Source organism: Vicugna pacos, chromosome 15 (assembly GCF_048564905.1).
Source record: "Vicugna pacos chromosome 15, VicPac4, whole genome shotgun sequence".
NCBI lineage: Eukaryota > Metazoa > Chordata > Mammalia > Artiodactyla > Camelidae > Vicugna > Vicugna pacos.
Genome location: NC_133001.1, coordinates 25,988,745 through 26,005,170, shown reverse-complemented (window position 1 = coordinate 26,005,170; position 16,426 = coordinate 25,988,745). Strand labels below are relative to the sequence as shown.

General features: G+C 39.5%; 1 protein-coding gene across 2 annotated transcripts in view; it reads left to right on the top strand.

Moving 5' to 3' along the window:
- STON1 (stonin 1) overlaps positions 1-14,537 on the top strand; it is a 45,272-nt gene extending 30,735 nt beyond the window's left edge. For both annotated transcript variants that reach the window (XM_006211257.4, XM_031675575.2), the window contains 3 exons: positions 1,555-3,513; positions 9,494-9,696; positions 11,530-14,537. In XM_006211257.4, coding sequence (XP_006211319.1) covers positions 1,602-3,513; positions 9,494-9,696; positions 11,530-11,604 — 2,190 coding nt within the window. In that variant the 5' untranslated portion in view covers positions 1,555-1,601 and the 3' untranslated portion in view covers positions 11,605-14,537. The remainder of the gene's footprint in view (positions 1-1,554; positions 3,514-9,493; positions 9,697-11,529) is intronic.
- Positions 14,538-16,426: the final 1,889 nt, after the last annotated feature.

Sequence of the window (16,426 nt, the reverse complement as noted above, 5' to 3'; positions counted from 1 at the left end):
CCCTTCTTTTTAAGGCTGAATAATATTCCATTGTATGTATATATCACATTTTCTTTATTCATTCATTGGACAAATGACATTTAGGTTGTTTTCACCTTGTGGCTATTGTGAATGTTGCTGCAGTGAACATGAGAGTGCAAAATATCTCTTTGAGATCCTGTTTTCAATTCTTTTGAATAAATACCCAGAAGATTGATGGATGATGTGGTAATTCTATTCAAAAAATTTTGAGGAATCTCTATACTGTTTTGCATTTTACATTCCTACCAGCAGTGCACAAGGATTCCAATTTCTCTACATCCTTGCCAACCCTTGTTATTTTTTTGGTGTTTTGTTTGTGGGCTTTCTGTTTATTCTTTGTTGTTGTTTTGGTGATTGCTTTCCTAACAAGAGGATGGTGACAGTCTCATTGTGGTTTGATTTGTCTCTTCCTGGTGATTAGTGAAATTGGGTACCTTTTATATGCCTGTTGTTCATTTACATGAATTCTTTGAAAAAAATCAATGAAATTGAGTTGGGTTTTTGAAAAGATCAACAAAATTGACAAACTTTTAGGTAGATTGAGAAAAAAAGAAAATAGGAAGAAATGTAGGTGTTTACTACTATAAACTCCCCTCTTTGTACTACTTTTGCTGCATCCCATGAGTTTTGAAATGTTGTGTTTTCATTTTTGTTTGTCTCGAGATATTTTCTAGTTTCCTTTTTGAATTCTTCTTTGACCCATTGGTTGTTCAAGAGTGTATTGCTTAATTTCTGTATGTTTGTGAATTTTCCAGTTTTTCTTCTGCTGTTGATTTCCAGTTTCATTCTAGTGTGTTTGGAAAATATGCTTGATTTGATTTCAACCTTCTTTAATTTGTTGAGACCTTTTTGTGACCTAACATGTGATTTGTCTTGGGGAATGTTCTGTGTGTGCATGAGAAGAATGTGTATTCTAATGCTGTTGTGTGAAACATTTTGTATGTCTGGTGGGTCCGTTTGGTCTATAGTGTTGTTCAAGTCCTCTGTGTCCTTATTGATCTGCTATCTGGATGTTCTAGCCATTGTAGAAATTGGGGTATTGAAATCTCCTATTGCTGTGTTGCTGTCTTTTTCTCCCTTCAGTTTTTTAATGTTTGCTTCATATATTTGGATGCTTTGATGTTGAACTTATATATACTTGTAATTATAATATGTTCCTGGTAAGTTAATCCTCTTACAACAGCTTTTGACTTAAAGTCTGTTTTGTTCTATATTAATATGGTCACCCTGCTCTCTTTTGGTTTCCATTTACACAGAATATCTTTTCCATCTTTTCACTTTTAGCCTATGTGTATCCTTAGATCTAAAATGGGCCTCTTATAAACAGTATATGGCTAGATCTTGTTTTGTTTTTTTTTAATCCATTTAGCCATCAAAGGTGTTACAGTTTTTAAGCATTTCTTTGAACCAAATTAATCTATAAATCTGGATGTTTTTAAATCCGAGTATTTCTCAGAACAATTAAAAGACCTCCAGTAACTTGAATTTTCCCCCCTCATTTTATATTCTTATTTTCTCTCTCTCCTTTAATAGAGACAACGTATCTGATTCATTGACAAGACCACAATCTGATCCCAAAGATGTGCTCCACAAACCCCGGCAACTGGGTCACATTTGATGATGACCCCACTTTTCAGTCTTCTCAAAAGTCAAAGAATTTCCCTCTGGAGAATCAAGGCATCTGTAGGCCGAATGGACTTAAGCTGAACCTTTCTGGTCCTAAGGAATTTCCTAGTGGATCTTCCTCCACCAACAGTACCCCTCTTTCCTCTCCCATCACAGACTTCTACTTCAGTCCAGGACCTCCAAGTAACTCTCCTCTTTCTACACCTACCAAAGACTTCCCAGGTATTCCTGGCATTCCCAAAGCAGGGACTCACGTGCTTTATCCAATTCCGGAGTCATCTTCAAACAGTCCGCTTATACCAGGAGCAGGTTCTTCCTTATTGCCCACAAAACCAGCCTGTTTATCCCATGCTTCCTTGCCCAGTGACCACTCATGTATACATCCAGCTCCCAAAGTAGGTCTTCCAGATGAAATGAGCCCTCACCAGGCTGAAAGCCTAGGGTTCCAAAGTGATACTCCCAAGTTTCAGTATTTTCGGGAGGACTGTGCCTTTTCAAGTCCATTTTGGAAAGATGAAGGCAGTGCTTCCCAGCTCACCTTTGACCCTCCAGGAAGCAGAAAGATGTTCCCATCAAGAGACAAAGAGATGCCTATTGATCAAAAAAGCTTAAATCAGTGTTCACTCAGCTACATCTGTGAGAAACTTGAACATCTCCAGTCAACTGAGAACCAAGACTTACTTGGAAATTTGTCTCTGCAGTGTCTGTACCCTGAAGACACCGCCTCTTCCTTTGTCCCCCATATGCTCTTCAGGAGTCAGCCAAAGCCTGGATGGTCTTTCATGTTGAGAATCCCTGAGAAGAAGAACATGATGTCTTCCCGTCAGTGGGGGCCAATTTTTCTAAAAGTGTTACCTGGAGGAATTTTGCAAATGTATTATGAGAAAGGATTAGAAAAACCATTTAAGGAGTTACAGCTTGATCCATACTGCAGGCTTTCTGAACCCAAAGTTGAGAACTTCAGTGTGACAGGAAAGATCCATACTGTGAAGATTGAACATGTGTCTTACACAGAAAGAAGGAAATACCATTCTAAGACAGAAGTAGTTCACGAACCAGACGTAGAACAGATGCTGAAGTTGGGGTCCACCGAGTACCATGACTTCCTCGATTTTCTGACTACTGTGGAGGAGGAACTGATGAAACTGCCAGCTGTTTCAAAACCAAAGAAGAACTATGAGGAGCAAGAAATTTGCCTGGAAATTGTGGACAACTTTTGGGGTAAAATCACTAAAGAAGGAGGAAAATTGGTGGAAAGTGCGGTGATCACTCAGATCTGTTGCCTCTGCTTTGTGAATGGGAATGCAGAATGCTTTTTAACCTTGAATGACCTGGAGCTGCAGAAGCGAAATGAACGCTATTTTGAAAAAGACCCAGAAAAGAAGGGGATTGATATTCTTGACTATCATTTTCATAAGTGTGTGAAAGCACAAGAATTTGAGCAATCAAGAATCATTAAGTTTGTACCTCTGGATGCCTGCCGGTTTGAGCTGATGCGTTTCAAGACTTTGTACAACGGGGAAGATCTTCCCTTTTCCCTAAAGTCTGGTGTGGTTGTCCAGGGGGCGTATGTGGAGCTTCAGGCGTTTGTCAACATGACCCCATCCCGTGCCAGCTCCTTGAGGTCCTGTGACAACATAATGATACACTTTCCTGTTCCGTCACAGTGGATCAAGGCTCTCTGGACCATGAACCTCCAGAGGCAGAAGTCCCTGAAAGCCAAAATGAACCGCCGGGCATGTCTGGGGAATTTACATGAACCGGAATCTGAACCCATCATACAGGTCACTGTGGGATCAGCAAAATATGAGAGTGCCTACCGGGCCGTGGTATGGAAGATAGACCGGCTTCCTGATAAAAATTCAAGTAAATATTCCATGCTCCAAGCTGATTTTCCTGTGAAATTGCTTGAATGTTTTCACCCTCCTCCTTGGGTTGAAACCAGGCTGAGACAGATGGTAACTTCAGTCAGCTGAGGCCATGCTTGCATGGCTGGGTGGGAGATGGCACATTTAGTCAAACAGCTGGTTCATTTTGTCCCCTTATGCCTAGCTGTACCAGATAGATTTAACCTAATTTTTTTTTAAATATCTTAAGAAATACTATCTGAGGCTAGGATTTTGTTATGGATAGTGGCACCATCTAGTTGGACTTTTTTTTTTTAATTGAAGTATGGTCTATTTACAATGCTATGTTAATTTCTAATGTATGACACAGTGATTCATTTATATCTATATATATAGATATAGATCTATATATCTATATATATATCTGTGTATCTTATATCTATCTACCTATATATGTGTATAGATATATTCCTCTTCATATTCTTTTTCATTATAGGCTATTATAAGGTATTGAATATAGTTTCCTGTGCTATACAATAGAACCTTGTTGTTTATCTATTTTATATATAGTAGTTAGTACCTGCAAATCCCAAACTCCCAATTTATCCCTCCCCACCGTCCCTTGCCACCCTGGTAACCATAAGTTTGTTTTCTATGCCTGTGAGTCTGTCTCTGTTTTGTAAATACATATGTTTGTTTGTTTCCTTTTTTTTCTTTTTTAATATTTCACATACAAGTGATATCATATGATATTTTTCTTTCCCTTTCTGGCTTGCTTCACTTAGTATGATGATCTCCAGGTCCATCCATGTTGCTGCAAATGGCATTATTTTATTCGTTTTTATAGAGTAAAATTTCATTGCATATATATACACAGCTTCTTTATCCAGTCATATGTTGATGGACATTAGGTTGTTTCCATGTCTTGGCTATTGCAAATAGTGCTGTTATGAACACTGGGGTACATATATCTTTTTGAATTAGAGTTTCCTCTGGATATATGCCTAGGAGTGGGATTGCTGGATCATAGGCTAAATCTTTTTTCAATTTTTTAAGGAATCTCTAGACTGTTCTCCATAGTGGCTGCACCAAACTACATTCCCACCAATAGTGTAGGAAGATTTCCTTTTCTTTGTTGGACTTCTTGACATCAACCATCAACCTCAAATATTAAAATTATTGTTTTACAGAGCTTAGCTTCCCTAATTAACCTTTTAAGATCTGCCATCCATGAATATAACTCAACTTTTTTGTAATTCTCAGCTGGGATCACTTCCTCCTTAGTTTTGTTCCCTGCTCTTCGAAATAAGACTGCCTTAGAAGTTAACTTGGGTAAAAATGAAAGGCAGTCTTATCTCTGTGCTGGGTGCTTGGGAGATACAGATACAAACATGATCCCTCCTCTCCAGAAACAGAAGTCTAGCGGATGAAGCAGAGCTGGAAGCTGCTATCCAGATGCGCTGTGGAAATGTGCTCTATTCTAGTCCAGGCAGGTACAGACACCTCTAGTAGGGATCCCAGAGAAGGGAGTGGGAAACTGCAGGGGCTGCTAGGGAAGGCTCTGCTGAGACATGATGGTTGAGCTCAGCATGGGAACACCAGTGGGAATCCATCAAGGATGGAAACAGCAGAAACACAGGCACGCCGATGAGGAGTCTTCCGAGTCTGGGAACTGAGAGGGTAGTTGGAGAAGAAAGCAGGGTGGGAAGAGTGCTGTGCACCATGCTGTGTGGGGGGGTGTCAGCAGGGCCTCAGGAGTGTTTTCAGGAACGACTGTGACAGAATCATACCTTGTTTTAGAAAGTCAGGTGTACGTTTCAAAGGAGAGATTCGGGTAGATGGCAGATAGACGGAGAGGGGCTGGTGGGTGAGGGGAGAGGCTGAGCAAGGCGGGAGGCAGTGGGAGCACTGAGACAGAGTGAGGGGTGGGGGAGCGAATTCAGAAGAGGTGACCCTGGAACCATGACAGGTGGTCCGCGGGCCTAGGGGAAAGAGAGCAGGTGGGAGGAGTTAGGATCTCTGGCTTTGATGAATAGGTGGGCGATGGTGCTTTTAGATGAGATAGCCTGGGATTCTTTCATCACTCCCTTTAAATCTGTTTCTCAGCCCTGGCTGCGTGTTAGTCTTTAGAAGCATGAGAGCTTTCATATTTAAAATACCCATATTTAGGCCCCATCCTTGCCGGGTCAGACTCTGGGGTGAGGCCCAGATGTTGGTGCTTCTGAAAGGCTCTCCCATGTGGCCAGGGTTGAGAACCACCGCCCGGTACCTCTCCTGGGAAACCTGTCGTGGCCTCCTAGGCATCACTGCTCCCTGCTCTGTGTTTTCCTGTGTCTTCTAGAGCAGCACTGAGCTCCCTGAGAGCAGTTACAAGAACGGGCATTCCCAGAGAGGCCGGCTGAACTTGGTCTTGGCCTTTGGGAATTCTTTCGGAAGACTATCAGAGCACCAGGCTCACACAGAACGATGTTTTACAAGCATTCCAGCCAATTACACGGTGAGAGTTCACTGAACAAATCCTCTGGGATCAAAGCTGCTTTGTTCAGATCAGGTCTGTGCACCAAGAGGAAGCCCAGGGGAAAGAAAGGCAATGAGGCTGTGTCTGGTGGAGTCTGGGGGGCAGGAGGCCGCTGTAAGCTGGGCTGGTGCTGGATGCTTCTGGGATCACGTTGCCCTGTCACTGACGCGTCTCTGTGGTAGGAGTGTGGAAGGGTAGTGCCAAGAGAGGCTGCCTGGCAGTTTGCTTCTTGAGGAGAAGCATAGAAAGAGGAAGACAGGGCAGAGAGGAAATCTTTGTCCCAAGGCAGTGCTTCTCAGACTTTCGTGTACGTATGAATCACCTTGTTAAAGTGTAGACTCTGATTCAGCAGGTGGGGCTCCCCCATACTGTGTTTCCCACGTGCACTCCAGTGATGCCAATGCGACGGGTCCCCGGACCTCACTAGAGGAGCAGGGACTTAGAATGCATCTCTGTGTTTCTATATGATTTTAAAATCACCTGGGTGTTTAGAGAGCAGAGGATTTTAAAAGAATGTCTTTAAAATGTTACCCTTTGAAGTTACTTTCTGAAAGACCTGCACTGTAAGAAAAAAAAATTTAAAAAGGGAAACTAAAAAATGTATATTTTAAATTAGTGCATATATGAAGTATATGCACTAATTTAAAAAAATTTTAAATGCCTCTCCTGGGGATTTATGAGATCAGGATTGACCTTTCCTATTGATACAGTCACATATATGTGATTGTCGGGGAGGTGGGGAGGGATGCTGGCTCCTTAAATATTCTTCTACCAGCACGTCAATGTTTACTATTCCTTTATCAGTGGGCAAGTCTTTCATTTTATAACAGTTTGGCCTCTGGCAGGTAGCTCAAATAATTCATTCAGACTAAGGTGTGAAGGACAACAGAGGACCTTTCTTGAGCACAGGGTTTGCTGGGGATGGGAAAGGGGGGGGGAGAAGAGAATGAGGACAAATGAGAACACTGGTTACCAGCCGTAGAGGCTGCATGCAGTAGCATAGAATTAGAAAGGGAAGTGAGAATGGTGGAGGGTCAGTTAACAAATGTATCTATCTCCACTTTCACAATTTTACCAATTTTTAAATATCACTTGCCTTTACCTTTTCTCTTTGCTGGCTCCACTTGTGTCATTCTCCTGCCATTCACTCCCTCCAGCTCTCAACAGTTCAGTTTCAGTTGTGAAATATTTGGGTTCAGGAAGGACCAGATATCTACTAGCCATAAATAGAACAGATTTTGTGATTTGCTTTCCTGATCCTAAGGAAGTGATGATAGAATAATTACCAAAGTCCGAGAGTGCCCCCTGGTGATCAGTACTGAAATAAATAAACATGATTTTCCTCTTATCTTTTATTCATTTACTCAGAAATTCCACAAATGTCTTTTGAGCCCCAAATGTGCCAGACAGACCTGTACTAAGGACAGACATGATACTTCTCTTCATGATATCAAAGTACAAAGGGAGTGTGAGTTATTAAACGTTGTACAGTAGAGTTTTAAAAGCCAGGAAAAATATGCCAGAAAACTTGAAAGGAAAAATGTTCTTTATCTTTTACTGGGTTTTTAGAAAAGTGGGTACAAAGGTTTTGTTTTTGACATTTTGTCTTCACCTTGGGTAATTTTCACTACAAAAGTTCCAAAAGAGGTTTTCTTTAAAATGTGAATATCAAATTAGATCCTCTCCAATGTTATTTTGAGCTCCGAGAGTATAGACGTCACAGTCCCTTCATTAGCCAAAACTAAGACAACTAAATAATAATAACATTGGACTCATCACGGAAGAGCACCTTGCTCTTCTGTCTGTACCACAACAGAATGCTACGTCTCTCGTGCTCCGCATGGGCCAGCTGGCTTGTTTAATCCTCACAACAGTCTTATAAAGTTCATGCTATTATTATCATCATCATCATCATCACCTCCATTTTTAGATGGGGAAACTGAGGCTCAGAGACATCAAATAACTTGCTTAGGATCACACACATTTTAAGTAGCAGAGCTGGCACCTGACCCTGGGCAATCTGAGTCCAGTGTTCATGTGCTTTAACCGCTGTGCCATAAAGGACTGAGGAGTGCCTAAATTAAGTTTAAATAAACTTGTTGTATCTTGCAGACAGAGGCTAGTAAGGGTAACGGATTGTGTTATCTCCGCTGGGTCTGTGTCTGTGTGAATAAAGTTATCACTTGGCTGCGGTGATCTGGGTAGCTGAGAGCACCCCCAAGGCCATTGCTGTCTGGCCCTACAAGTCGGTGGTGGAGATGGCTAATGAGCATCTGTTGGTTAATTGACTGATCGCTTCTCAAGGCCTTTTACAGCCTTAGAATTCTATTAGTCTCTCTGCAAGAAACAGGTTGTAAGGAATGAGAGGCAATTTATCTTTTAAGAATTAAGTGAAATCCTTTAAACTCTTGTTTTTGTGCCTAAAGCTATATTCTGATGGAAATGTTCTTTCTTGAGTTATGTCAGTGGTACAGTAATTTAATCTGGCTTTTGAAATTATTATCATCTCATACATTTATTTAAGAAAAGATAGCTGAATGGAATATATAGATGCTGTGGACAATGCATCAGAATCATGGAACATTTATAGAGTTCCTGCAGAGGTTACACTGAAAATATTTTTGCTCCATTGTAACACACACATAAACACACACACACACGTTACATGACCCCTCTTAAAATTTTTGTGTATATATGATATCCCTAGGTCTGGCACAGAGCCTGACCTGGCATAGAGTAGATGCTCAATACATGGCAAGTTTAATTAAGGGAAAATAAATATTAGATTGAAACATTGAAAGCCTTTTTGCCCATCTCCACACTGTACATCTGTTCCAGTTAGAGCTTTAAGGAGGGTGAGTGGGAATGAATGCACTGAAAGATAATCTGTTCTACTAAAAAAATATTTTTGGCCTAGAATATTTTCTGAAATGTAAAAAAAAAATTATGAAGTTTAACTTTTAAAAACTCAGAATTTTTGATAATGTGACCTAATTTAGTCTGAAATTTACCTTTGCATTATCTATCAATAAATAGAGTGGTAAGAAAATGAATAAATTAAGAATTATTGTAAGATCTTATCTACCTAAGAGAAAGTTTTTCTTACAGATTCCATGCACGTTGTAGCCAAATAATGATGCTTAATGTAAATATTACTCATCTTTTAATTAAAAAAAAGCTTAGTATACAATTCTGAATTTTTCTTGTCACTGCATTGTTGGTCATTGTTTTATTGGATAATTAAGTGCAATATTAAACTTTCTTTTTTTTTTAAAGCTAGTACTTTAAAAATGCAGGCAGGTTTCCCCCTAGTTCGTGCAAAATTGTGAATTTTGAGGTATGCCATTTAAGTGGAATTCACACTGCCGTAATTATAATGGAATTGCTTATGAACGAGAGGGATGCAGGCCTCCTTAGTTCAAGAGGATTGTTCAATGGCCATTGAAATACTTTGATTGACATTCAGTTTTGTTTCTCTAAGGTCCTGATCATCCCCACTGTTTGTCATACAAACTAGAACTTGGATCAGACCAAGAAATTCCCTCTGATTGGTACCCATTTGCTACTGTTCAGTTTGGGGTCCTCGACACCTGTGCCTCCCAGACAGAGGTCCGGTCTCTGGGGGTGGAAAGTGATGTCCAGCCACAGAAACACATTCATCAGCGAGCTTGCTACAACGTCCAGGTACATCCCAAAGTCCTTGGGTTCAAGTTGGGGGTTTCCAAAACTATGACCTGATTTGTCTTTAAGTACTTGCTTTGCCCTGTTAAGTGACCATGTATGTATATGTGTGTATGTGTGTATCTGACCTAGGAAAGAGCCCAGCTGTGGAAACTGGATGATTGCCAATGAGTCTAGTTCTTCCTCTCAGTTCTTGAGAAGATCAGGAGACTGAGTGCACAGTGCCATGTTCTTAACTCAGCTCTCAATGAAAAACAGGGTGTTAAAAATAAACTCACATTTCAGAAGCATGTTTATAATAACAATTTTGTTAGAATAGCATTTCCCAACATGTGTTCTGTGGAACATGTGTCCCATATAATGATCCAAGAAAAAAAATAAGTTGGGGAATTTCATATACTTAATTAATGGTAATGAAGGCTCTGAGAAGTCCTGCAATAAAGAAACTTGTTAAACTTGGCTTAGTTTCTCCCAACTCATTGATTATGGAATCTTGTTTCCATGGGCACGTGCATGTAAAACACCTATCAATATCTTCTGCAGTAGTATTCTGGGGAGCACCCTTTGGGAAATGCTGAATTACTCTATGTTCACCATCAGCTCGTCCACATTCTTGCACCAGATGAATTAAAGAGCGGCATACACTTGCACTTGCTTTTCCTTCTCATCTGCAAAGTTAGTAGATACAGAGATGACCTCTGCCACATATTTCCCATAGTATCTTCAAATGGTGTGATTACATAAGACATCATTAACATGAACTGGTGGTTCCATAATATAGGAATATAAGTCTGGATTTTTCTCTGTTTTGGACTGTTTAGAAGCCTGTATGTTTGGATCCACTGATTTTTTTTCTACTGGGAAAATTAATGACAAGTGGGTGGTGTTCTGTGCAGCCCCTTTGGAACTGAGTGACTTATTCCTTCAACATCTGGGAATTGCCCTGGATGAGGAAAGCTATCATGTTCCTATCACGCCCCTTCCTGGGGCAGCCTGTGTCCAGTGACTGGTGGATCAGGAGTTTAAGATACTTTGCCTCTTGGGATGGGGGTGTATTTAAAAGTGCTGCGTGGTAGGAGATGGGCACCCTACGGGTCTCCATGCGCATGCTGGCCCTCACCAGAAAAAGGGGTTCCCTTTTCTCAAAGCTTCAACCATCTGTGTATCAGGGGATCATAGGAGCATTGTATTATTGATCACAGTCATTATTATTGCTACTGCATTACAATTTTTATTAAATCTTCCTCTCCTGATGAGAAAGGGGCAAATTAAGTATTTATCTTCTCAAATACCATATTCCTGGGAGGGATCAACCCTGATGCTCTGTGAGACAGTAAGAAACCAATAAAGACAACTTTGTAAGCCAACAAAACAAAACAAAACAAAAATTTAAAAACCTTGGAATAACCCTGCAGGGCCACCCTGGCTTCAGCCCTCCCTGGGGATTAGTTGCAGCCCTTATTGTGGCTGTCCTGCAGCCCAACTTCTCTCTCTTCCTGTTCTGCTCCCTTCCTCCCCTCCCCATCAGGTGTTGGCCCCAACCGCACTCCCCAGTAACCTTCCTGCATACCAGTCTCCATCTCAGCGTCTGCTTCTGGGGAACCTGACCTGTAACACTAGGTATATGAGTATTATGTGTGACTGAAATGTATGTCACGTGCACATGGAGACTTCCCTTATACCAATTTTCTTGTTCATGGGATGTGCCAGTTTCATACAGTTTAGAGGACAGCTCAAAATTATATAACAAAGTCCTCACTTATAAACCAGGACTGAACAGGTGTTAGTACTGCATTGCACTTACTGACGCTGCCCATGTTTTGCTTTGTATAACAGGTTGAAATAGAAAAGAAGTGGATAAAAATCGATGGAGAAGACCCAGATAAAGCTGGTGACTGCGTAACTCAGTAGGAGTAGCAAGAGTCTGTGATGACGATCCACTTTGCAAATATGTAATTCACAGAAACCATATAGTTCTGCTACTGTATGGGAAATAACCGGCCCAATGGCCATGTTGAGAAAAGTTTAGACCTGACACCAGACCATCTGTACTTTATGCTTTTGATACGTGTTTTTGCTCCAGGGGTTTCGTTGAAAATGTGTCTATAATTTTCATGATGTTTTTGTTTCCTAGTGAAATTCAAAGGCACTGTTATTCAGGGTGTGACCTGACAGCCACTTGGCTAAAGCATTTTTGATATTTGATTGCCCAGTGGCTCATTGTTTTGTACTCTGGGTTACCTGGGTGCCATGTTTATTATCCTCCCGTCCCTATCTCTCCTTGTTAAGTCAGCACATGAACTGGAGGAGGAGGCAATCAAAGGAGACAGGAACCAAAATACTTCATTCTCCCTCTTGCTCTGCTCTGAAATGTGGCCAGTTGTAGAATGATGTTGAAACCCACAGGCTTACATGGAGATGTGGAACTATCTCTGATTCTGAATGATTTATCTTCCTATTACCTATTACCACACTGGTGAGTATTTGGTACCTGTCTTTCCCCCAGTCTGTTATTATTTTCAAAGTGTATTTGTATTCTGGTGTGTGCTACAAAGAAGCTGTTTCTGTTCATATACACATTTTAGTACAAGCCACTAAGACATACTGCCTTTTGCTTGGAGAGAGTCCTTTCGAAATGGAATCCCAGTATTGGACACTAGTTAAAATATTTATGTATGTTAAGAATGAATTTTTAAAGTTCATGAATATTGTTTCCCCAAAGTACAGACTCTAAGAATGTATTTTGATAAAGTATTATTTGTAATTAACACAAGCCACTCTTGAGTGGAAGTCTAAATCATATTATGATTATTTTATGCTAGTTCTGCTATCATGCTATTTATACTAATTCAGCTTAGAGTAATTTTCTTTGAAAGATGAGCAAAGTGAAAGACACTAGATTATTTTACCTAGATTTCTAAGAAATGACATTTCTTTTCTTCAAAGTCAGGTAAATGTTTTTTAATGAAAACCTGTGGCGTTAGCAGTTGTAATTCTGTTTATAATTTCCTTTCAGTATTTACAGTGAAAGATCAGACTTTTAAATTTATGAAATCTATATTCTAGGTAGTTTTTTAGTTGGAAAGACATGTGGAAAAAACATGTATTAATACACCTTCAATTTATGTTGATCCTTAGATATGATTAGGAGATATTTTTCTCTATTTACTAGATTTGTTTTGAGTCAAAACTGATAGAATAGTGTTCTTCCAAACAACATTATTTGTTGGCCCCACAGAGGCTGCCTCATCCATTTTACTTAATATTACATTACTTTCACTTTAATCTGTTCAAAATGCAGGTTAAAACAAACTTTCATAATGATCTGTATCAATCAGATTTTATTGCTTTTCATTATTTTACTGTGGAGGCAAAGAATGCAAAAGTTGACTGTTGAATTGGTATTGCTCTTTTTAACTTCACATAATGTATTGCTCATAATATCATATCCTTAAGACTCACTGTTGACGTATAGAAGGGCAAATCTGTGTATCATTTTTAAAAAAAAGTTCTGCCATCCTGTCTCCTCATCTGGTGTGCCACATTCTGGAGTGACGTTAGTCTGCTCTGAACAAATCCGGAGGCAGCTGAACCTGATACCGCTCCTTCCTCCTGGGACGTTTGTTGGGTTAATTACCACCATTCCTTTCAAAACTGTGTTACAGCATCCTGCCCATAAAGAACTCAGTCTGATTCGGATGAACTTAATATTTACAGTGCAAAGTAATTCCAGCATAGGGTTCAACGAATCGCCCCTCAGGCTTCAGGGGGTTGCCAGAATGTGCGGGTCCCTCACTGCTGGGGTCATTAATTCATCAGCCCTCCAGCCTACAAGGGCATCTCAAGATTCAGTGCTGGAAATTTAACGAAAGGCTGACTGAAGCCCAAGTTGAGTTCCTGCGCAGTGCAAAGGTTGATAGCAAGAACAGCGGGGTGCTGCAGAGTAATTGTTAATTTGCACATCTATTAGGATCCTTAAATATTCATTACTGAGCATTAAATTAACATTCTGTGTAGGTGGAGAGGCTTTTTAATACAATTCTTCTGACCTCAGAAATGGCAGAAGGTCAAATGTGACCACAGTGCTCTAAGTGAAAAATTAGGTAGGATCCACTTAGACTTACAAATTAAGAAGTAGAATCTCCTTTGCCAGGAAGTAAATGATGATCTTCAAAACAATAACAGCAAAACCTTCTGCTTTTAAGGCGGAGAAGAGAGGAAGGAGGTAAGTGAGGTAGGAAGTACTCCTTTCTAGCATTTTAGTTTAGGTAATGTAGATCAGCGTTTTGTGAATTTGACCTTTGGGGGTCAGTTGTTTGATGGACACCATGGCCGACTTCCAAGGAGTTGATCAGTTTGGGATGAGCTGTTCTACTCTAATTGGTCTGGTCTGGTTGCCTTACCAGTCAAAGGACCATATTAATTGTGTAAATGAATTCATGGCTTGATGGTTACCTGATCAATTGTACAGATCTGAATTTAAGGACATTTCCTTTTTTTATGGGAATGGAAATAGTTTATTCATTAAAAAAGTATGAAAAAAAAAAACCTTTCCCAGCACGTAAATAAAGGCTGGCATTTTTGACCTGATTTACATATTAGACAGTTCTAGGGTTTTAGTTCCCTCAGTTCTGGATCAATGTTATGATATAGCCCTTTTTCTTATAAATTCAATCAGAAGGCCTTCCTTAATAATGACTAAGTATTATTATATCTTACTCAAAATATGATTTTATGCCATATCAATACAAATATAAAACAGATTGAACCTTAATAATCATGTAACAAAGTATTTTGTAGATTGCATATCGATTTTTTAAAATTAAAGATGTATTTCAAATGATTCTTGCTGTGCAGTGGACTTATATCTTCTTTGGCAAGGTCTGGGGCTATTTTTTTTTTTTTAAGATATGAAATCAATTTCAATAACCTTAAACAATTGACTCTCTGTCAGGCAAATGTATACTGCTTCGCTATTAAGGAGTCAGTGAACACCATGTTCACTGGTCTTGGCATATCCTGGAAAAATAATACCATCAAAGTACAATTTGTGACATTAAAGAATGATTTTTAGAAAGAGTAAATCGTCATTACTCTCATAAAGAAACAATAAGAGTATGTGCCCAAGGTTTTACTTAACTCACTAACTAATGAGAGAACTGGTAAGATGTTACAGTGGTTCCAAGGAGAATTCAGAAAGCAGTGAATACATAGGAAATAAGGAACTCTGAAATGAATTTACAAATAAAGGCAAAATGGATCTATCCACGGGGCAATGTCAATATTCAGTTTTCCCTACCCCCACACAATTAATTTGCATTTGTATGGACAAGGATCATTTGTGTTATTATCAGTTTTCTAAAACTTACAAAGTTGTAAAACAGCTCTAAGACAATGGAAAATGTCGATAACCTGGATTAATGAACTAGTTAAGACACCTTACTATTCGGTCTTCCCAATAACAGGAAGAACTTTGTTCACAGGAGAATTTTAAGGAATTTTCGAACTTTGACAACTAGTATTAGAGAAATTATGTGCATTTAAAGCATTTTTTTTAAGTTTAGAAAACAATTTTTATGCAATTGTACAGAATCTGTTTCAGATAAGGGATATATATGTTGGGGGGGAGGGCATTAAAGATATGAAGATAAATTAGCTCTAATAAAAACCAACCTCACTCCTTTATATAAGGAAGCTGCTGTGTGTTGAAATTCAATTTTTATCTAGCTATTAAAGTTAAATTTCAAAATCAGGAAATAAAACTTCATAGAGGCCAGATCGTTAATAGCTGTTTTAGCCACTACTGAGATGAACAGGGCTTGACTTTGCAGGAATAACAAAAAGATTAAGTGACATAAACTGATCATATTTGTAATAGAATTCCTCAAATTCCATCCATCATTTCTTTTCTGTTTTGTCTCAATTCCACCTAGATTCCCTGCCCCCTTTATTTAGACACATGCTGATTCCACTACATTTTGCCGGGTCTCTCCCAGCCCCTCCCTATTATCAGCAGCTCCTCCACTCCCAGGACCTTTGTGCTCTTGCCCATGGTCCTAAAGGACAGGCTGGGTGTATTTGATTGAACTGTATGAAACTAACAATAGTTAACCATTCCTGATAGCAGTTTCATGGGGCTTAACCTAATCACCTGCATATTTCTCCAGTTTATATGAAACAAAAGATTTTTCTTGTTATAATTATGTTAATAAGTTCCTGCTTAGAACTGGCATCTATAATATGAATTTGTCAATTTTAAAGCAAGACAGAATTGCTAATCAGAACACAAATAGTTGAGTTACAAAAAGTACCTTAGATAAAAGCTCCAGGTGATATTATGCCTTAAAATCATGTTCCGTCTGTACGGAAAACGGATTAGACGAGTTTCCCCATGTTTCAAAGTTCATTTCTAGGAGACTTCCTGGGCAAGAAATGCAAATCACTGCTACACTTCGGGGATTGCAACCTTTGCCTCATCTTCACCTCATCTGTCCGCTCCAGAAAAGCTGTACAAACTCAGGTGGGAGGATAGCATATTTAAATAACATGATTGTGTGTGTTGACATTTTCCTGAAAAGCCCATTTTTATTCTGTCAGGAATTGCTCTGGATTCCATGTAATACAATTTGCGGTATACTCTTGAAACAGAAGAGGGCGCTCGCAGGCAAGCTGCTGCTACCCAGAATGAGAAACAGCATTTGAAATTTGGTGGTGCTTGTATTATGATTAATAA